Source organism: Habropoda laboriosa, unplaced genomic scaffold (genome assembly GCF_001263275.1).
Source record: "Habropoda laboriosa isolate 0110345459 unplaced genomic scaffold, ASM126327v1 scaffold22, whole genome shotgun sequence".
Taxonomy (NCBI): domain Eukaryota; kingdom Metazoa; phylum Arthropoda; class Insecta; order Hymenoptera; family Apidae; genus Habropoda; species Habropoda laboriosa.
Genome location: NW_017100261.1, coordinates 2229020 through 2244863, shown reverse-complemented (window position 1 = coordinate 2244863; position 15844 = coordinate 2229020). Strand labels below are relative to the sequence as shown.

Here is a 15844-nt window from a genome sequence, read left to right as displayed (position 1 = left end):
ATTCTGACCGTAATAGGCCCGGTGAAATTACACAACGCTTAACACCGATCGCCACGGGTTTCCTTTGCTCCCGTCTGTGCTAATGCTTATGGACGTATCCGGCTCTACAGCTGCTCGCTCGCTGTTGTTACGTGGGGATGACGAGGATTTCAACGTCAGGATTTTCATTTTTTTCATCTTCTTTTTCTTTACATATTGTGAACGGACGAAATTCATAATTCACAAGAAGAAACTTGACTCAACTACATAGTACGTGGCTGGTACACAGATAGGTACTGAGTTGACGAAACGTTTTAAAAAATTGTACAAAGTAAACCAGTTACACCGCGCAAGTCGATAAATCACTTTTTTATCTCATAAATAAATTTAACATATATAAGGAACACGCGTTCTATTCCATTTAAAAGGTCAGATTCACTGATCCATAGAGTAGCAATCTAGGAGACACAATTTCTCGAATATTTCTGCTAGAATTTTATTCGTTAAATGAGGAAAGGAAGAAGGAACAGCACGATGTAACGCGACGGAAATACGAGCGTCCGGTGAAAATAGAGTGTATAATATTAATGTACAGAGTAGGTCACGCAAAACAGGCGACCTAATTATCTTCTCTAGCTACGGTGGTACGAGGGAACATTTGATACTTAATTTAAATGCTTTCAGAGGGCGAATGAAGATGGGACAAAAATTGCTCCAATGGAAAGAATACAAGTTTCAGGCTTGATTTAAAATTTTAAAGTCCAAGGACACTTTAAAATCGCATTATTATGCATACTTAAATGCACATCACTCTCCTGCAACATACAGTAAAAAAAAATATATATAGTATATTCATGTAAAAAAATTTAGGTAACCTTGGAAAAAAAAACAGAAAAATTCTTCGAAATTATTTAAATTACATATAAAAATGTTCTCGTACCGCCACAGTTAATGAAGCTAATTAGAAAGATTTACAAACAAAATTTTTTTCAACCTTATTCACTCTTCGAAATTATTTAAATTGCAGATAAAAATTTTCTCGTGTCACCATAGTTAAAAACGACAATTAGGTGGCCCGTTTTACGTGGCCCACCCTCTACAATTATACATTGCGAAAGAAAAGTGAATTGCGCGGCTGGGACGTGTTCTCGTTGACGAAATATTCGCAAACAACTGTGTAACTATCTTCTTCCTCTGCATTCCTCCCTCCATCAGTCCATCTAGCTTGGGAAAGCAGAAAACGGTGCAGGTCAGAAAACCTGGACAGCGTGTGTCTATATACGTTCGACTATCGTTGCCTTTCAACCAAATACCCACCGAAACTCACTTTTCTATAGGATAATACATCGGTTCGGAATAAGATCGTGCAATACGCGGATGGACCTCGCGGTTGCGATACCACGCGATCATTGCCTAGCTCGTCACGGGCCATTGCCATTCGATTACAAGCCCCTCTACCACACTATCCATTCCTCCTGCTGTTCTGCAGGAAGGTTCACCTCGCATAATCGTTTTCTTCTTGGGGGAAAGTGAACGAGGAACGGCGTAACCGAAAGGCAAAGCCGAGTCGAAGTTAGGTTCGCTGCGTCACCGCGAAGTGCAATGCCAATTAAATCGCTATTATCGCGATCTTTCGCCGTTTTTAATTCTCCACCGCCGTTCGTTATTACACGTGTGCATAGTTTTTCTCCGGTTCTGTTCTTTTTTTTGACAAGTTCTGACTCATACCTGTGATATGCGCACTACGCCGTTCGATTAGTTGCGTCCGAGGCAGTGAATGTTTATCGCAGCTTTATCTGTAGAAGTAAGTTTGCAAGAAGGTGAAGTAAGTGAGACGCTAAATATCGCGTTGTTGCGAAATGACAGAAAAAGGATGATTTACAGTTGAAGTAATCGAGTCTTTTTAATTGTCCCCGTGTAATTAGGACGCAATTATCACACCTGGATTCGTTTCTTCCAACGAATTCCTAGCGATTGTGTCGTACAATTTTCCCGCGACTTCTTCCTACCTTCGCCTGTCTCTTTTGTTACAACGGTACTACGGATCCGAAAAATCGCGCGGGTCTTTCGCCGCAGGAAACAGATCCGCGGGAGAAGAAGGCCTCTTAGCCGTTGTGGCGTGTAATTGGATTAGACTCGGGACAAAAATTGCCGCGGTACTGAGAAAAAGGAGGAGGAAACGCTTCTCTGTTGCCACACCTTGTAAACGCGGCTTGTCGTTACGGTTTTCGTAATCTGTTGGTGTGTATTTTTCTTTTGTCGTAACGTTTCTCGTTAAGTTTAGAAATTTAAATAGTTGTATAAGAGTGACTGCGCGTTAATCCGCAGATAACGACATTTGTTCCGTATTTAAGGAGAACCGGTAATGTTTTCTTCGGTTTTGAGTGGCGTGTTGTCACGTGGTCGGACGGAGGCCTGATAAATCGAAGATCCGCACCCATTCGTACCAGTCTCGCTCTTCACACTGCTTCCTTGTTTCGGTTATTTCCCTTTCTATCGGGGCGGATGTCTGTTTCTTCGAGCAGAAAGCGACAGGGAGCTCGGCCATTAAATTAGAAGTCCGATAAAGTGTGCCGGAAGATGTATTTTCGAATAATCTTTAGTATAATTAGAACAATCCCGCTGTCGCGGATGGAATTATCCCTACGGTTCGGAACGATATTATTCACGTGCAGAGGTAAAACAGAATCTGTTGACCGAGTTACCGTCGAGGAAACTCGTTTAGCATGCTGCGCATTAAGGCTGTTTTCATCAATCAAATTATCCGGTTTCGCTGAAAGATTCTCGGTAGGTTTGATGTACGACGTGAGTAGTGTGTATTAAGGTTGTTCTGGTTATCGAGTCTACGATTCAATTAACGAGGGAATCTCGTGATATCGAATAGTACGTTGCGAGATGTGCACTACGGCCGATAGATACGGAAAGTTTTTCGTGCCTTCGGGCAATTAATATTACCGTCTAATAGGGTATTTCGTCACGGTGTATCGTTAACAACGACATCGGCTTCGGATATCGAAAGAGCGAGGGAGTAAACGAAGATTGAACAGGATTCGTGACTCGACTGATACTCGGACCTTGTCACGCGCGAGCTTTTGCAGCGATAGGTGATACGTCGTTTGCAATTATCCACGGTGTTTTAGGTGTGGGAGCGTGTGTGTGTGTGTGTGTGTGTGTAGGTTATAATCGAACGATCGGATTAACCGAAAGGAACAGATGCATCGGTTTGCAGAGAGGATGAGTACCTGTAATGCTCGACTATCTATGATTCATCCTTCGCGATATTACTAAAGATAGATAGCGAAACAGGCTTAGCGCGGAGTTAGCATGGTCCGCAGTGTTATCGGTGCACGGTGTTGTTTCTGCGATGAAAATGGATTGTAGGATCGAAGAGGAGTAGAATTGAAATTTTCAAATTTGACCAGTTAAAATTAAAATGTTTGAAATTCATCTTTTCAGATTTGAATGACCAAGTTGAACTAGTAAAACACAAGTTACCCAATTTTAAATATTCAAATACTGAAATTTAAATTTCGACTATTCATGATTTAATTTCAGCCAATCGAATTCAAGATGCTCAAATTCTACAATTTAAATCCAGCTAATGAAATTCAATTGGAATTGAAAATTTTGAATCAGCCAATGATATTAAAGTAAGCACCATTTGAATTCAGCCAATCGAATTCGAGATATTAAAATTTTAAGTTCAGCTAATGAAATTCAAATATTTGAAAATTTGAACTCAGCCAATGATATTAAAGTAAGCACCATTTGAATTCAGCCAATCGAATTCGAGATATTCGCATTCGAAATTCAGCCAAAGAAATTCAAACTATTCAAATTTAAATATTAAAATTCTAATTTTCCCAATGAAATTGAAGCTAATCTCATCCAATCGAATTCAAAATAATCAAATTTAAATATTCCCATCTTAAAATTTAAATACAGTCAATTAAATTCATACTATTCGAAATTTAATTTCATCCATTCGTATTGAAACTATTCAAATTTAAATATTTACATTCAAATCGTCAAATTTCAATTTCAATTCCAAGTTCACACGTATAAACTCGCGAAGCTTAGGATTTAATTCTCACGTCAGAGGAGGCGCGCAAAAAACTAGCCGCCTACGAGGACGCGTTATTAAAAAGAGGAGTTTCAGAAAAGGGAATGCACAGCGTTTCCTGTAGGGGCACACCGTCGTGGAAACGCGTGTTGGTATCGCGATCGACGACAAAAACCACTACAATCGGAGCAACAGTCTTGTCGGAGAACGGGATGGAGATCCGTGACTCATGTGATCTCCGCTAACTTGCCTCGAGCTGTGTTTCCTTATGGAAAAAAGGTGTACACGCGTTTCTTGTCTCCCCTATGCATCACACACGTGTTTGCCTTTCTAGCATCTGTCCACAGTCCCCTGTGTCTCGTGATCTCCCGTTCGTCCCTTTTAATGTATCCTCTCCCCCGTCTATATACCTTTCTCGTTTCTCCACTTCGCGTTTTTCTCAGGTGTACACTCTCGGGAAGAATTTTAATCATCTCGACGACGATACGATTGGCGGAATTTCAAATTAGTCGACTGTTATGTACGTTGAAAAAAAAAAAGAAGAGGGAAATGGTGAAGGCTATTTCAAAGGCTTCTCGATAAAAGGAACGAGGATAATAAAATGTCAGGTATTGTTAGCCGTTGTCGAATGGATATTCACAGTGACGTTATCGTATATTGAAACTTTCTGTGCAATACTCGAAGAAAATTTCCAGGCAACTGGATCGAGTCGAACATTCATCTTTATTCCACCTAACTCCAGTTACTCCGTACCAAAAGATCGTCGAGAAAGTATTTCATGTACAGTAGACCAGGCACGTGCAACCTTTCTTGGTTCTGGAGCCAAATTATCATTCTCTCTCCGAGTCAACGGCCAAACTAAATGGGTTTTCGCGTGTGTTTTTATGTATCAATATATTAATATCTCCGAATGTTGTATGTGATTATGTGTTTGATACAACTTTGGCTAAATATTAAATAAAAAGGGCTAGTATATTGAGTAAAATTATAAAATGAAGCACGATACTAATCAGCACATAGAGGGTCGGATTTAAAGACTTCGCGGGGACGGATCGCGGGTCAAACTAAAAGACCAATATGTTACGCGTTGTGTGAATTCGTGCTGTACGGCAACTTTTCTCGTGTAGGAGGTGGTCTAATGAACTTTACTCGGATCAGGATGTCGTGTAAAGTAGTTTATTTCGGACTCTTCGGTGTCCGTCTATTACCGAAGCTAAGAACCGACTCCCGTCGAATGGCAAAGATATCGCTGGTGTATAGATAAACTGTTCCAAAAAGCCTACACTCGTAAAACGCGAATAATCTGAAGTAACATGTTTGGATAGATTCCTGCCATACCGACTTCAATTTTCTGTTTTATCAAATAGGACAGTTCTGAGCAACATTTTTTTTAAATAAGTGATATATTTGGTCTACCGGAAAGTTCTGTCCGATAATGTCATCTCAAGATCGAAAGATGAGTCGTTCTACAGAAATTGAATCCACAAATTACCGTCACTCTGGGAAGAGATCATTGGTAACGATGGAAATTATGTTGTTCAGTAAATATTAATAAATCTATTGAAAATGTATTATCTTCTTTTAATTCAAAAACCGACAGAACTTTCCGGTAGATCTAATATACACGCATTGTGAGAGGAATCGCGATATCTTTGCCGCGTTACACGGGAGTCTACCGTACTTTCGAAAACCAGCTATTTTAACCGAGTTTCTCAACCTAACTTCTTACCAACATCCTCCTCATTTACGCCGAGTCAATTATACACATAACGGAAGGTAGAATTTTTATTGATTCCACGATCGAATTCGTTGCCCTCCGGGCGATTTCTCAGCGATCGGGCAACCACGAGCCTTTGGCTTCGTCGACGATCGGTCGATGAGTAACCACGGGATACCAAGGCCGTACCTTCTAGCTCGATAAACTTCACCGACATCGTGCAGTGCGATTGTTTCTGCGTGTGTATGTGTGCACGCCCGCATTACGGCCGCGTTTTCATTCGGCGAATGCATCGCGATTCGTACCGCAAAACCTGAGATTGCGCGTCGAATTAAAATTCTGCCGTTTTTCCGCCAACCTCACCTCACCTCCACACTGTTTACTTCTCCATTCGTTTCGGTTTCGAAACAAGTGCACATAGAGCGATGCTATTATACCGAGAACGATCGATCATTCTATAGCCCCCTCGATTTCATGATTTATGGTTGCGGAGGACGATCGAAACACGCCGCGTTCGGTTATATCTAATCGTTATCGGTACACCGTAGCGAGATCTGTCGTTCGAGGAACGATCGATTAATTGGATCACGCTGTACGATTATGAAATTAACGTCGATCTTGATCGCCGTCAGGCTGAGATGCTGTTTAAAATTGAACGCTTGACGCGTTGCTGGTTTATCGGGTGGATCTACCATTTTGCGCTGCATCGCAGAAATTTTCCATTGTAATTCTATGTTATTAACATTTTACAAATTTTTCTTGGAAATTGTACGCGTTTATTTAAGTACACTTTTGAATATTTTCAGTATTTAACAATAAATCGCAGTTTACTGTAAGATCTTTAACCCTTTTTCGCGACTGAATTATTTCGTTCAAGAATTTCTTATTTATTTAATAATCATCGCGTCTGTAATTGATGCTAAATTGAGATCAATTTTTGTTCGAGTTCTCATTTTTGTTCGGGTCATACGCGTTTCACTGGTCATAAAAGGGTTAATCCACAGAAAATTTATACTTCGTAGTCACTAAGAAAGTTCCACATTCGAGTACTCAACTGGGACATATGCATCGCGCTAGTCACGAAAGGGTTAAACGACAGAAAATTCAGAGCAAATTCATATTTCGTAGTCACCAAGAAACGTCCACGTTCGAGTACTCAAGTGGAACATGCGAATTCCACTAATCACGAAAGGGTTAATCCATAGAAAATTCACATTTCGTAATCACTAAGAAACTTCCAGGTCCGGGTACTCAAGTGGAACATACGAATTCCACTAATCACGAAAGGGTTAATCCGCAGAAAATTCAGAGTAACTTCACATTTCGTAATTATTAAGAAAGTTCCATATTTAAGTATTTAAATGGAACATATGTGTCCCACCAATCACGAAAGTGTTAACAAACAAAACATCCAGAATAAATTCATATTTCGTAATTGTTAGGAAAGTTTTGTACTCCGGTTTCTTCTTTACCCGGAGCACAACCTTTTCAGCGTTCACGATGACGAAAGTCGCTCTGGAACTTTAGCCAGCGGTTACGAAACCGCCAAACATTGTCCTTTCACCGGATCCTCGTAGGTCTCGAGCACCGACCGCGTCATCGGTGAACCTGAGAGCGAAGTAGGCGAGCGCGAGTGACTCACCGCGGAGTCTTTTTAAAATTCGTCGAACGCCGTTGCTGGACGCTGTGCTGCCGGTGAAAAACGAGCCGAGAATTTCGAGAAAGGAGACAAACAGAATCCTGTTTTTTGATATTCTAGTCAGGGCCGTTTGCGGTAGCCTTCATAGGTCGATCGCGATGTTTCGAGGTCGAAAGTAACCAACCGATTCGCGCGGTGATTTTACAAACACCGTTGAGATTGACCGCTGTTGCAGTTTTACCAGTCTCTCCTTTTTTTCTCCCGTTTTTTTGTACTATTCAACAATGTTCTTGCTTGCTGAGTCGTATTTTCTCCGCTATTACACCGATTAGTCAGCATGAATAATTGTCCACTTTCGTCGATTCCGAGAAACTTTCATTTTCACTGTACCGTTAACGTGTTCGCTGCCGTCGACGCAGCATCTGCGGTTCGTAACTTATTGCTCAGCGTGCTATCAATTTTCTGGTGGCAGATTCAAAGCTACATTATCTCTCATAAGTTTTAATCACGCAATGCAAAAGTGCAAAAATTCGTATCATTCGAGTCGACGAAATTCCAATTCCGTCTATCAAATTCACAGATTTATGTTGACTTCAACGCAGTGAAGTTAATCACTCACGCCTGACTCACTCTTTTCCTACAGTTACTTTCAGTTTTACCGCATTCTGACGGATGCGATTCAACTTTTGAGCGGTGATGAAAGTAAAAATCCATCGGCGCCAAGTCTGAGGATCGTGGTACCCAAGTTATATTATCATTAACGCATTCAGCCGCGCCTGACATGGGTACGGGATGCTAAAACAGCTATAACTTTCGAACTAATGAATATTTTTCAAAGAAACTTCGACAGTGGTAAATTACCTTTCTGTGTACAATTGTTTTAACTCGTGGTGAAACGTCTGTTATGGAATTTCCGAAGAGAAATCGAACCATTCATAGCGTTTTAGAAATTCATTTTAAGACAGACATGTGAAAACCTCGATGACATATTTCCCCGTCATCCGGACTCAAGTCAAAAAATGACCGATCCAGTAGGAATATTGCCATAAACTCATATTCATATTTCCACATTAACTCTTCAACTCTTTGAAGTACAGAATTTCCCAGTAGGAATATTGCCATAAACTCATATTCATATTTCCACATTAACTCTTCAACTCTTTGAAGCACAGAATTTCAAGACAAAAACAGACTCTAGTTGCACCGGAATTTTATTTAAAAAAAATGTAACAAAGTAGGTATGAATTACGACATAAAACAACTAAAACTTAAAAAAAAAATGTTGAGATAATTAATTATTAGGTGGGACATAAATAATCTTACCGTGAAATTTGTGAAAACAGGTTAAATTAGATTAGTTTTGTTTTCTTAATGTTTCAACGTGGGATGAAAAACATCCCACTGTGCATATGTAAGTATTGAAAAGGTGGGACACTTTTTACCCCACTATGCCCCAAAGAGTTAACCTATAACAACGTGTCAGACTCGTGGCAAAGATTAATCCTAATTTTCGGTTTAATTTGTAAGAACCAGGATTACCGAATGTAATTTGTTACCTGATACAGTACTAAAACAGTAAATGGCTGACGCTTAGATGCATAATCAAAAAGAAATTATAGGTTAAAGGGTTAATTACTTTACATTTTCCACTTACTTTTTCACGTAGATTCACCCTTTTTTTACCAGTTTACCGACATTCTCTAGTTCAACCTTATGAAACCCATTTGTCGTATCATTCACAAATACAGACAAAGGTATCCCCTACTATCCCAGTGTTTGCACACGTGCCTCCGCGCGGAATCTTTCGACACCGGTACACGACACCGCTCTAATTGGCTTCCATCGATCCCGTATAACAGTCTTAACGTTCCTGTCCGTTTGTTGTCGCAGAGTCTGGAACAAGAGAGGCACCTGCTCCGACGAAGGCTCGACGAAGTCAAGGGCGAGAACGAGGCGAGAACTTTGGAGCTACAGGCGGACGTACAGACGCTGAGGAGTCAGTTGGAGGAGCAGAATGAACGTGCTAGACGTGCTGAACGCGATCAGGCGACTTTGGTCGCGGAGCTCACCGCTCAGAACACGAGGCTGGCCGATCAGCTGAGAGAAGCCGCGAAGCAGGAAGAGCAATTGCTCATCGAGGTCAAGGTGCTCAGGGAAAAGTGCGCCCTCAGAAATACCACGCTCCAGGATCACGTCAGTAGCCTGGAGGTTCTCAGGGACGAGGTAAATTAATAGTTTCCTTCTCTATATAGGGTGTATGGAACCACTTCGAAAGCGGATCCACGCTCGCGTAACTTTTTTTTTTTCATCATCATCGTACGATCCTCGGATTCATTATGCAACCGTGTAACCGTCTTCGTAACGTTGCGAGGAATTCGTGTCTGATTGATCATCTCGTGCGTAGACCTCGTTTGTTTTTGCTCGCTACGATACATTCGATGATATTGAGTCATTTTGAAAGTTTCTGAGGTTTCAAGCCGTTTATTTTTTTTTGAAAAAATTGAATTTCATTGGAATTGGACATTTTTCAATTGAAAATAATTTTTGTAATGTTCGATACACTTTTGATTAATTCCATGTACGAACATTGTGGAAATTATTTTAGCCCTTTAGCTACGGCGGAGTACTGTGATTGTTGTTTCGATGCATTTAGCTATATTTGGGAATATTATTATTTTTAATTTTTAGCGTTTGTGAGAAGAGAAATACGAATCGAAACATGAAGACTTTTCTACGTTACACGAATAATGTACGCTGCTTTCAACTCCAGAAAACAAGTGAGCCACTATAGTGCCTTTTCGTTAAAAAATGTTACTCAGAGGAAAGCCACTGTAGTGGCATTTCGTCCCAAAAAATGATTTAACACGTTCAGGACGGCACAGCGAAATTCACAAAACGCTCACTTTTTTTATATCACTTTTGCCTTGGTAAGAGTTGTGCTTATTGGTTCAGAGCCAATTTACCAACTTATGCGTCTATGTTATTATCTACTATGTTGTTTTAGATTAGCATTAGTTAATGGCACAAATAATTACAGAGAAAAATTTTCAAAAATAATTCACGAAACTCTCACTACTGCAAGCGTTTCTTATTATCAAAGTGTGTATTATCAGTAATACCCAATTTTTCAATATGCGATCTAAACCGTTGGATCACACCATCTACTCAATCCTTTTTGCCTTCATTTTCAATGACCCGTCTGGATCGCACTGTCCTGAACGTGTTAACGAGAGACCGTCTAATAAAATTATAAATCACGGTAAAAAAATTTATGTTCCACACGTATTTTTGTAATAGTTACGTCGTGTGTGATCATTTTTAAAACACTAGCATAGTTACAACAATAATAGCTCCCTTTCTAGCATTCTTCCTAAGAGTCCCTCTTCAGTTAAACACTTAGATATTTCACGCTCTGCCCGAGTCTCTACACTGTCGAAGGTTTAAATAAAAATGTTCTATTTCGATAAAATCGTATCTAAAAACCGCGTGAACTTTCGCGACGACCTAATACAATCTCGATCGAATTATTCTGGGAATACGCACAGGTCGTTTACCGTTGCGTCCACGACTGATGGATATTGTTCAGCGTTAGGAAGCGTTGAATATGTATGACCCATACGCCAAGCGATATCAATGGGCCATGTATACGAGCGTCTGATTCGAGAAGGAAACACAACGGCCGTGAGAAATTCGCACCGTGTTCTATAGAAAAAGAAAGAAAGGAACAAAAGTACTAGTAGAAGGATGATGATGACGACGATGAAGTCGTGACCCTCGACGACCGACTTCATTTGCCTGTCCTTCGATCCTACGCCCTTTCTTCTCTCCTTACGCGTGTCGAACTCGAATTTCAGGAAATGCCCTTCATGCGCGAATTGACGTTGGTAATATACTCGTTACAGCGGGTATGTGTTACGTCGGCGTTATTGATTGTGTCATGCTATCGGTTATCGAGAACGAGATTCACTTGTTCATTGTGTCAGAAGTAAGGCGGGAGGGGAAGGGAGGAGTGTGACCGTGGAATAAATACAACGACCTTGCGAAATTGAAAATGTTTGTTTGTCTTTAACGATGCAACGAAATGAAAAGGTGTTTCGTTACACGTATGTGTTACAAGGACGGGGAGAAAGAGAGGAGAAATACGTACCGTCTAATGCTAATGAAATCGAAACAATCGTACGTTGCATTTGTAATCTTGAACTTTTTAATTAGGCAGACATTGTGTTCTCAACACCTCAGTTTTTATTTATGGGATAGGTCGCTGCCGCCCCGCACCTTGCTTTTCTTCGATTTATCGTGAAAACCAAAATGACGTTTCCTTGGGAGATAATGAGTAAAGTGAGGTATTTCTGAATTTTTATTTATCAACGCTTGTAAAATTGTTCGGTACTAGTTTTATTTAGGAACAGTAAATATTAGGCATAAGAATGATCATTTTAATGGGGTGTCGAGGACATAAAACAGTTGCGCCATTTAGTTCCACGTGTCTGATTAAGAGTAAAAAGGAATATTTATTAGCTGTTGAACAAACACTTTGCACTGCTACTTGGTAATTTTCCATTCCGTGAAATTCATTTGTCGTAAGCGTTTCAGAGAATTTCGATGACTCTGTTGAAAAGTTAGGCGTAGATCATGGTCGACCATCGCCAGCGGTCAATGCATTAGCTACTCGAGTGCTTCTGACGAATTCCAACTCGTCAGGCATTTCTTATGTTAATCTATTCACAGCGATTCAGCCAATAGACGAGCCATTAACACACAAGGAAAACAATTAAATCGAGTCCGTATAAAAAACTTTCTCTCGATCAGCAAACCGTTAAAACCAATTCCGACACTGTGATTATACGTTTCGCGTTACGAAACAGCCGGAAACACGCGGTTACCTGAAGTCGTCTCACGTGTAAATAAGTACGTACGCAGCGTCAGCAAAGTACCTCGCCTCAGTCGGCGTACGGACACGCTAGAATCGTGGACAGATTTGTAAGCTGATTGCCGGGCGTACCGGGGTAACACCGGTGAAATTGAATAAAACTTAAGCCAGTTAAGCTCGAGGTACGGTGTTCCAGGTGCAGCTGGTGTCCGCACAAAGAACAGAATTAGAGAGGAGGTCCTTGGAGCTGCGAGAGGAGAGGACGAGGGCGATCGCGGCCCTCGAAGAAGCGGAGGAGAGAGCCGCGGCCTTGGAGCGGCTCGGTCACGAGGCGGAACGTCGTGCGAAGCTGGCTGAACAGGAGAGGTAAACTTCTCCTCGATATACATATATACACTCTTTAATATTTCTCTAATAAACCTACCGTATCTCGATTCGCGATAATAAAGTAATAAATAAACCAGTCTCGCGCCACCTATTATAAGCCTCGAACCGCAACGCGTTCTTCTTGATTCTAACGTCCCACGTGAAGCTGAAACTCCGGCTACACGTCGATTTCAAATACCTACGCATTTTCCGCAGTGTCTCACCGAGCAGAGAGACACTAGGAAATGGATTAACGTTCTCCAATGCGATCGATTTTTCTCAAACACCGGCAGTCGTGTTTGTTCGAGACTTAACACGCTCGCAAATGCGATAGTTCGAGCCGGTGTGGTGTACGATCGTGGTTGTGATTCGAGACCGTAGAAGCTTGCTCAGTTTGTCAGATCGCGTTGAGTGCGTTCGAACGGTTAAGGAGAACGATTTATCAAGCGATCCGAGTTTAATCGTTGATCGATCGAATCCCGCAGGGACGAGCTGGCGGCGACGTTGGCGAACATCGAGGAGGGAAGGAGGGACAGATCCGGCTCGATACAGAAACCACCTAGGTCCTTACAGGCGGAGATGGAGTGCGAGGAGAGTGGAAGCTCGCTGGGAGAGCCGGAGGATCTGAGAGCCGAGGTGGCGAGGGCAGTGAAGCGGTTGAAGGAACTGTGCGTCCATCTGAGACGAGGGGAGGATGACTCAGGACTGCAGAGCGATTGCGACGAGTCCATGTTGATCGTGAACAACACCGCGGAAACAGAAGAGGTGAACACAAATGGCCAAGAGACTCTCCCTAGCTCGGTAAGGGACGAGCGTAACCCACTCCTTTTGTTCCTCCACTTCCGGTTTCCGGTCGAGTGTAATGTACAAGCGGGGATCCCTCCATTCAGCGCCCACGAAAACTTGGCGAACGTGATTCGCTCGTCGATCTTAACGACTGGCTGCTGATTCGAGATAGGGGATCGAGCATGACTGGTCTGTCTTTTGGACAGCTGCACGCGTGTATAGTTGATGGAAGAGATATTGGCAGATTGTAGAACGATTGTGGCGCTAATTGATACAATATAGAGAATCGAATGTGGCAATTTATGAAAATTTTATTGAGATATATTTCGTGCAATTTTGCTTCAGGTTTAGATGTTTGAATTATAATAGAGCGAAGCATAGAATTGTGGAGATATAGAGAATCAAATGCAGCAATTTACGAAAATAAGATTCAGACATATTTCGTGCAGTTCTGGTTGAGGTCTAGATCTTCAAATTATAATGAAACGAAGCATGTAATTATTACAATACAGAGAATCAATACAGAGCTATATTTCGTGCAATTTCACTTTAAGATCCAGGTGTTCGAATTATAATCGCTTTCATTCCCCCTCGATTGTACGCTCTCTGTATTTTTTCCATCGACTATACGCCACGGTAGTCCAACGTGCTCGTATGTTTGCAAAGCCTGTTTGCCCGCTCGATTTCATCCAGTATGTTCCGCGATAAGATTCGTCGCACTTTACCAAGCGACAGAGATATCTCTGCGATCGATTCGAGTGTATATACCGTTGCAAGTGTCCCTATCGCCATATGCTCGCTCGATGAGTGGTTTCTTCCGTTTTCTTGCAGGCCAATTGTCCCGGTGCGTTGTTAGATCTCGTGGAGGAGGTGTACAACCTAGCCCTCTCTGGCAGAGGAGCACCAGGCGAGCTGGGTTTGGCCGTGGAGCTGCACAGGGTACGCGAAGAGTTGGAGCACACGAAGGACCAGCTGAAGCAGACTCAGGACGAGCTGAAGAGGCGAGGAGAGGCTTTGCTCGACATGACGAGCAAGCTGAGCGTCAGCGAGGCTGAATTACGCGGCGTGAAAGAGGAACGTGACAGAGCTAGGGACGATATGGAGCATACGCAGTTGACGAAAGACGAGGTTATGGCACAGGCGTACAAAGTCAGGGACCAAGCTGTGGCTAGGAAGAACAGAGCGGAAGTGGAGCTGGCCAAAACCAGGATAGACGTTCTCCAAGCTAACAGTCAACTGATGGAGGCCATTCAACAGAAGGTCGAGCTTAGTCAACAACTGGAACAATGGCAAATGGACGTGCAATCTTTGTTAGACGAGCAAGTTCGTAGTAAATTGATGCCTGTCACGAACTCTATAGCGAATCCTAATTCCGACAACTCAGACATCGTGGCTCCGGCGAGGAAAAAGCGGAGTACCGGCTCGTCGAAGAAGATGTTCGGTCTGTTTTGACGAAAATGACTGTTCGCGTGGGATTTGTTGCGCGAAACGAAAGCCAAGAGACACCGGTGCACGGTGAGAGAAGAAGACTGCGCTCGAAAGGAGGTTCTTTCCCGTAATTCGCATTGTAGCGGCAACGTAACAGGGACCATTCGACCGCTCGTCACTCCATCGCGTTTGGAGACAGACTGCTGATCCGAATTCTCGAGTGGCGAACCCGCCATATTGTGGCGCTTCGTGTTGTGCCTTGCTTTCCACGACAATTTCTGTAGAATCGACAAGTCTTGAAAAAAAAAGACCCTTTTATTTTCTTCTACCTTTTACGTACTCGCGTGAACGACAAAGCTCCGTGTTTCGCTAGCAGGATCGCGTCACCGATCCTCAGGACACCTTTATCTTCCTCGACGTAGATTAATCTCGCGTGGTTATTAGGATTTTATTGAAGATTCTTGACAATAGATTTATCTTGATCTTTGTTCTTTTTTAATCTTGAAAGGATAGTATCGCGATTTTGCGTGTGAATAGGAAGCGACGAAAGAAAGAAAGTCTCTTCTTTGCGGACGTTCGAATGTTGCATCGAGGAAAGAAGGAAAGCGCCAGGGTAAAGTGATTTACTTATCGTGTTCACTGTGAAGCGTGAACGTTTCTTTTCCCTTCGCGCGTACGTTCTTTTTTCTTTTTTTTCTTCTTTTCGAGAACGTCTCGTCATTCAGGTAATCGTGGAACGGCTCGTTACCACGGCAAAGAAACGATCTCTAGTGGCGTCATCTCGTAGAACTCTCGGAGCTCGCGGGTTCAAACTTGTCATTACTCTGAGCGATGCGTTTAAGTGAAACTAGGCGACTTCCTCGTTCTCCTTTTTTTCCTTCTCTCTTCTACATCGAAGAACGAGATGCAACAAAACGCGGCTGAAACGTTTGTGATAGACTCGTGTGTATTACATTAGCTTTTACAAGAATCCAATTTCTTTTATCGTTGATTGTG

General features: G+C 42.1%; 1 protein-coding gene across 2 annotated transcripts in view; it reads left to right on the top strand.

Moving 5' to 3' along the window:
* The window catches only part of LOC108572700 (bicaudal D-related protein homolog), a 29508-nt gene extending 14467 nt beyond the window's left edge, over positions 1 to 15041 (top strand). The window contains exons 2-5 of one of the 2 annotated variants that reach the window (XM_017934973.1): positions 9289 to 9621; positions 12465 to 12634; positions 13120 to 13399; positions 14252 to 15041. In XM_017934973.1, coding sequence (XP_017790462.1) covers positions 9289 to 9621; positions 12465 to 12634; positions 13120 to 13399; positions 14252 to 14872 — 1404 coding nt within the window. In that variant the 3' untranslated portion in view covers positions 14873 to 15041. Of the gene's footprint in view, positions 1 to 9288; positions 9622 to 12464; positions 12635 to 13119; positions 13436 to 14251 lie in introns of both variants that reach the window. The other variant, XM_017934972.1, reaches the window with a different exon arrangement.
* The last annotated feature ends 803 nt before the right edge of the window (positions 15042 to 15844 follow it).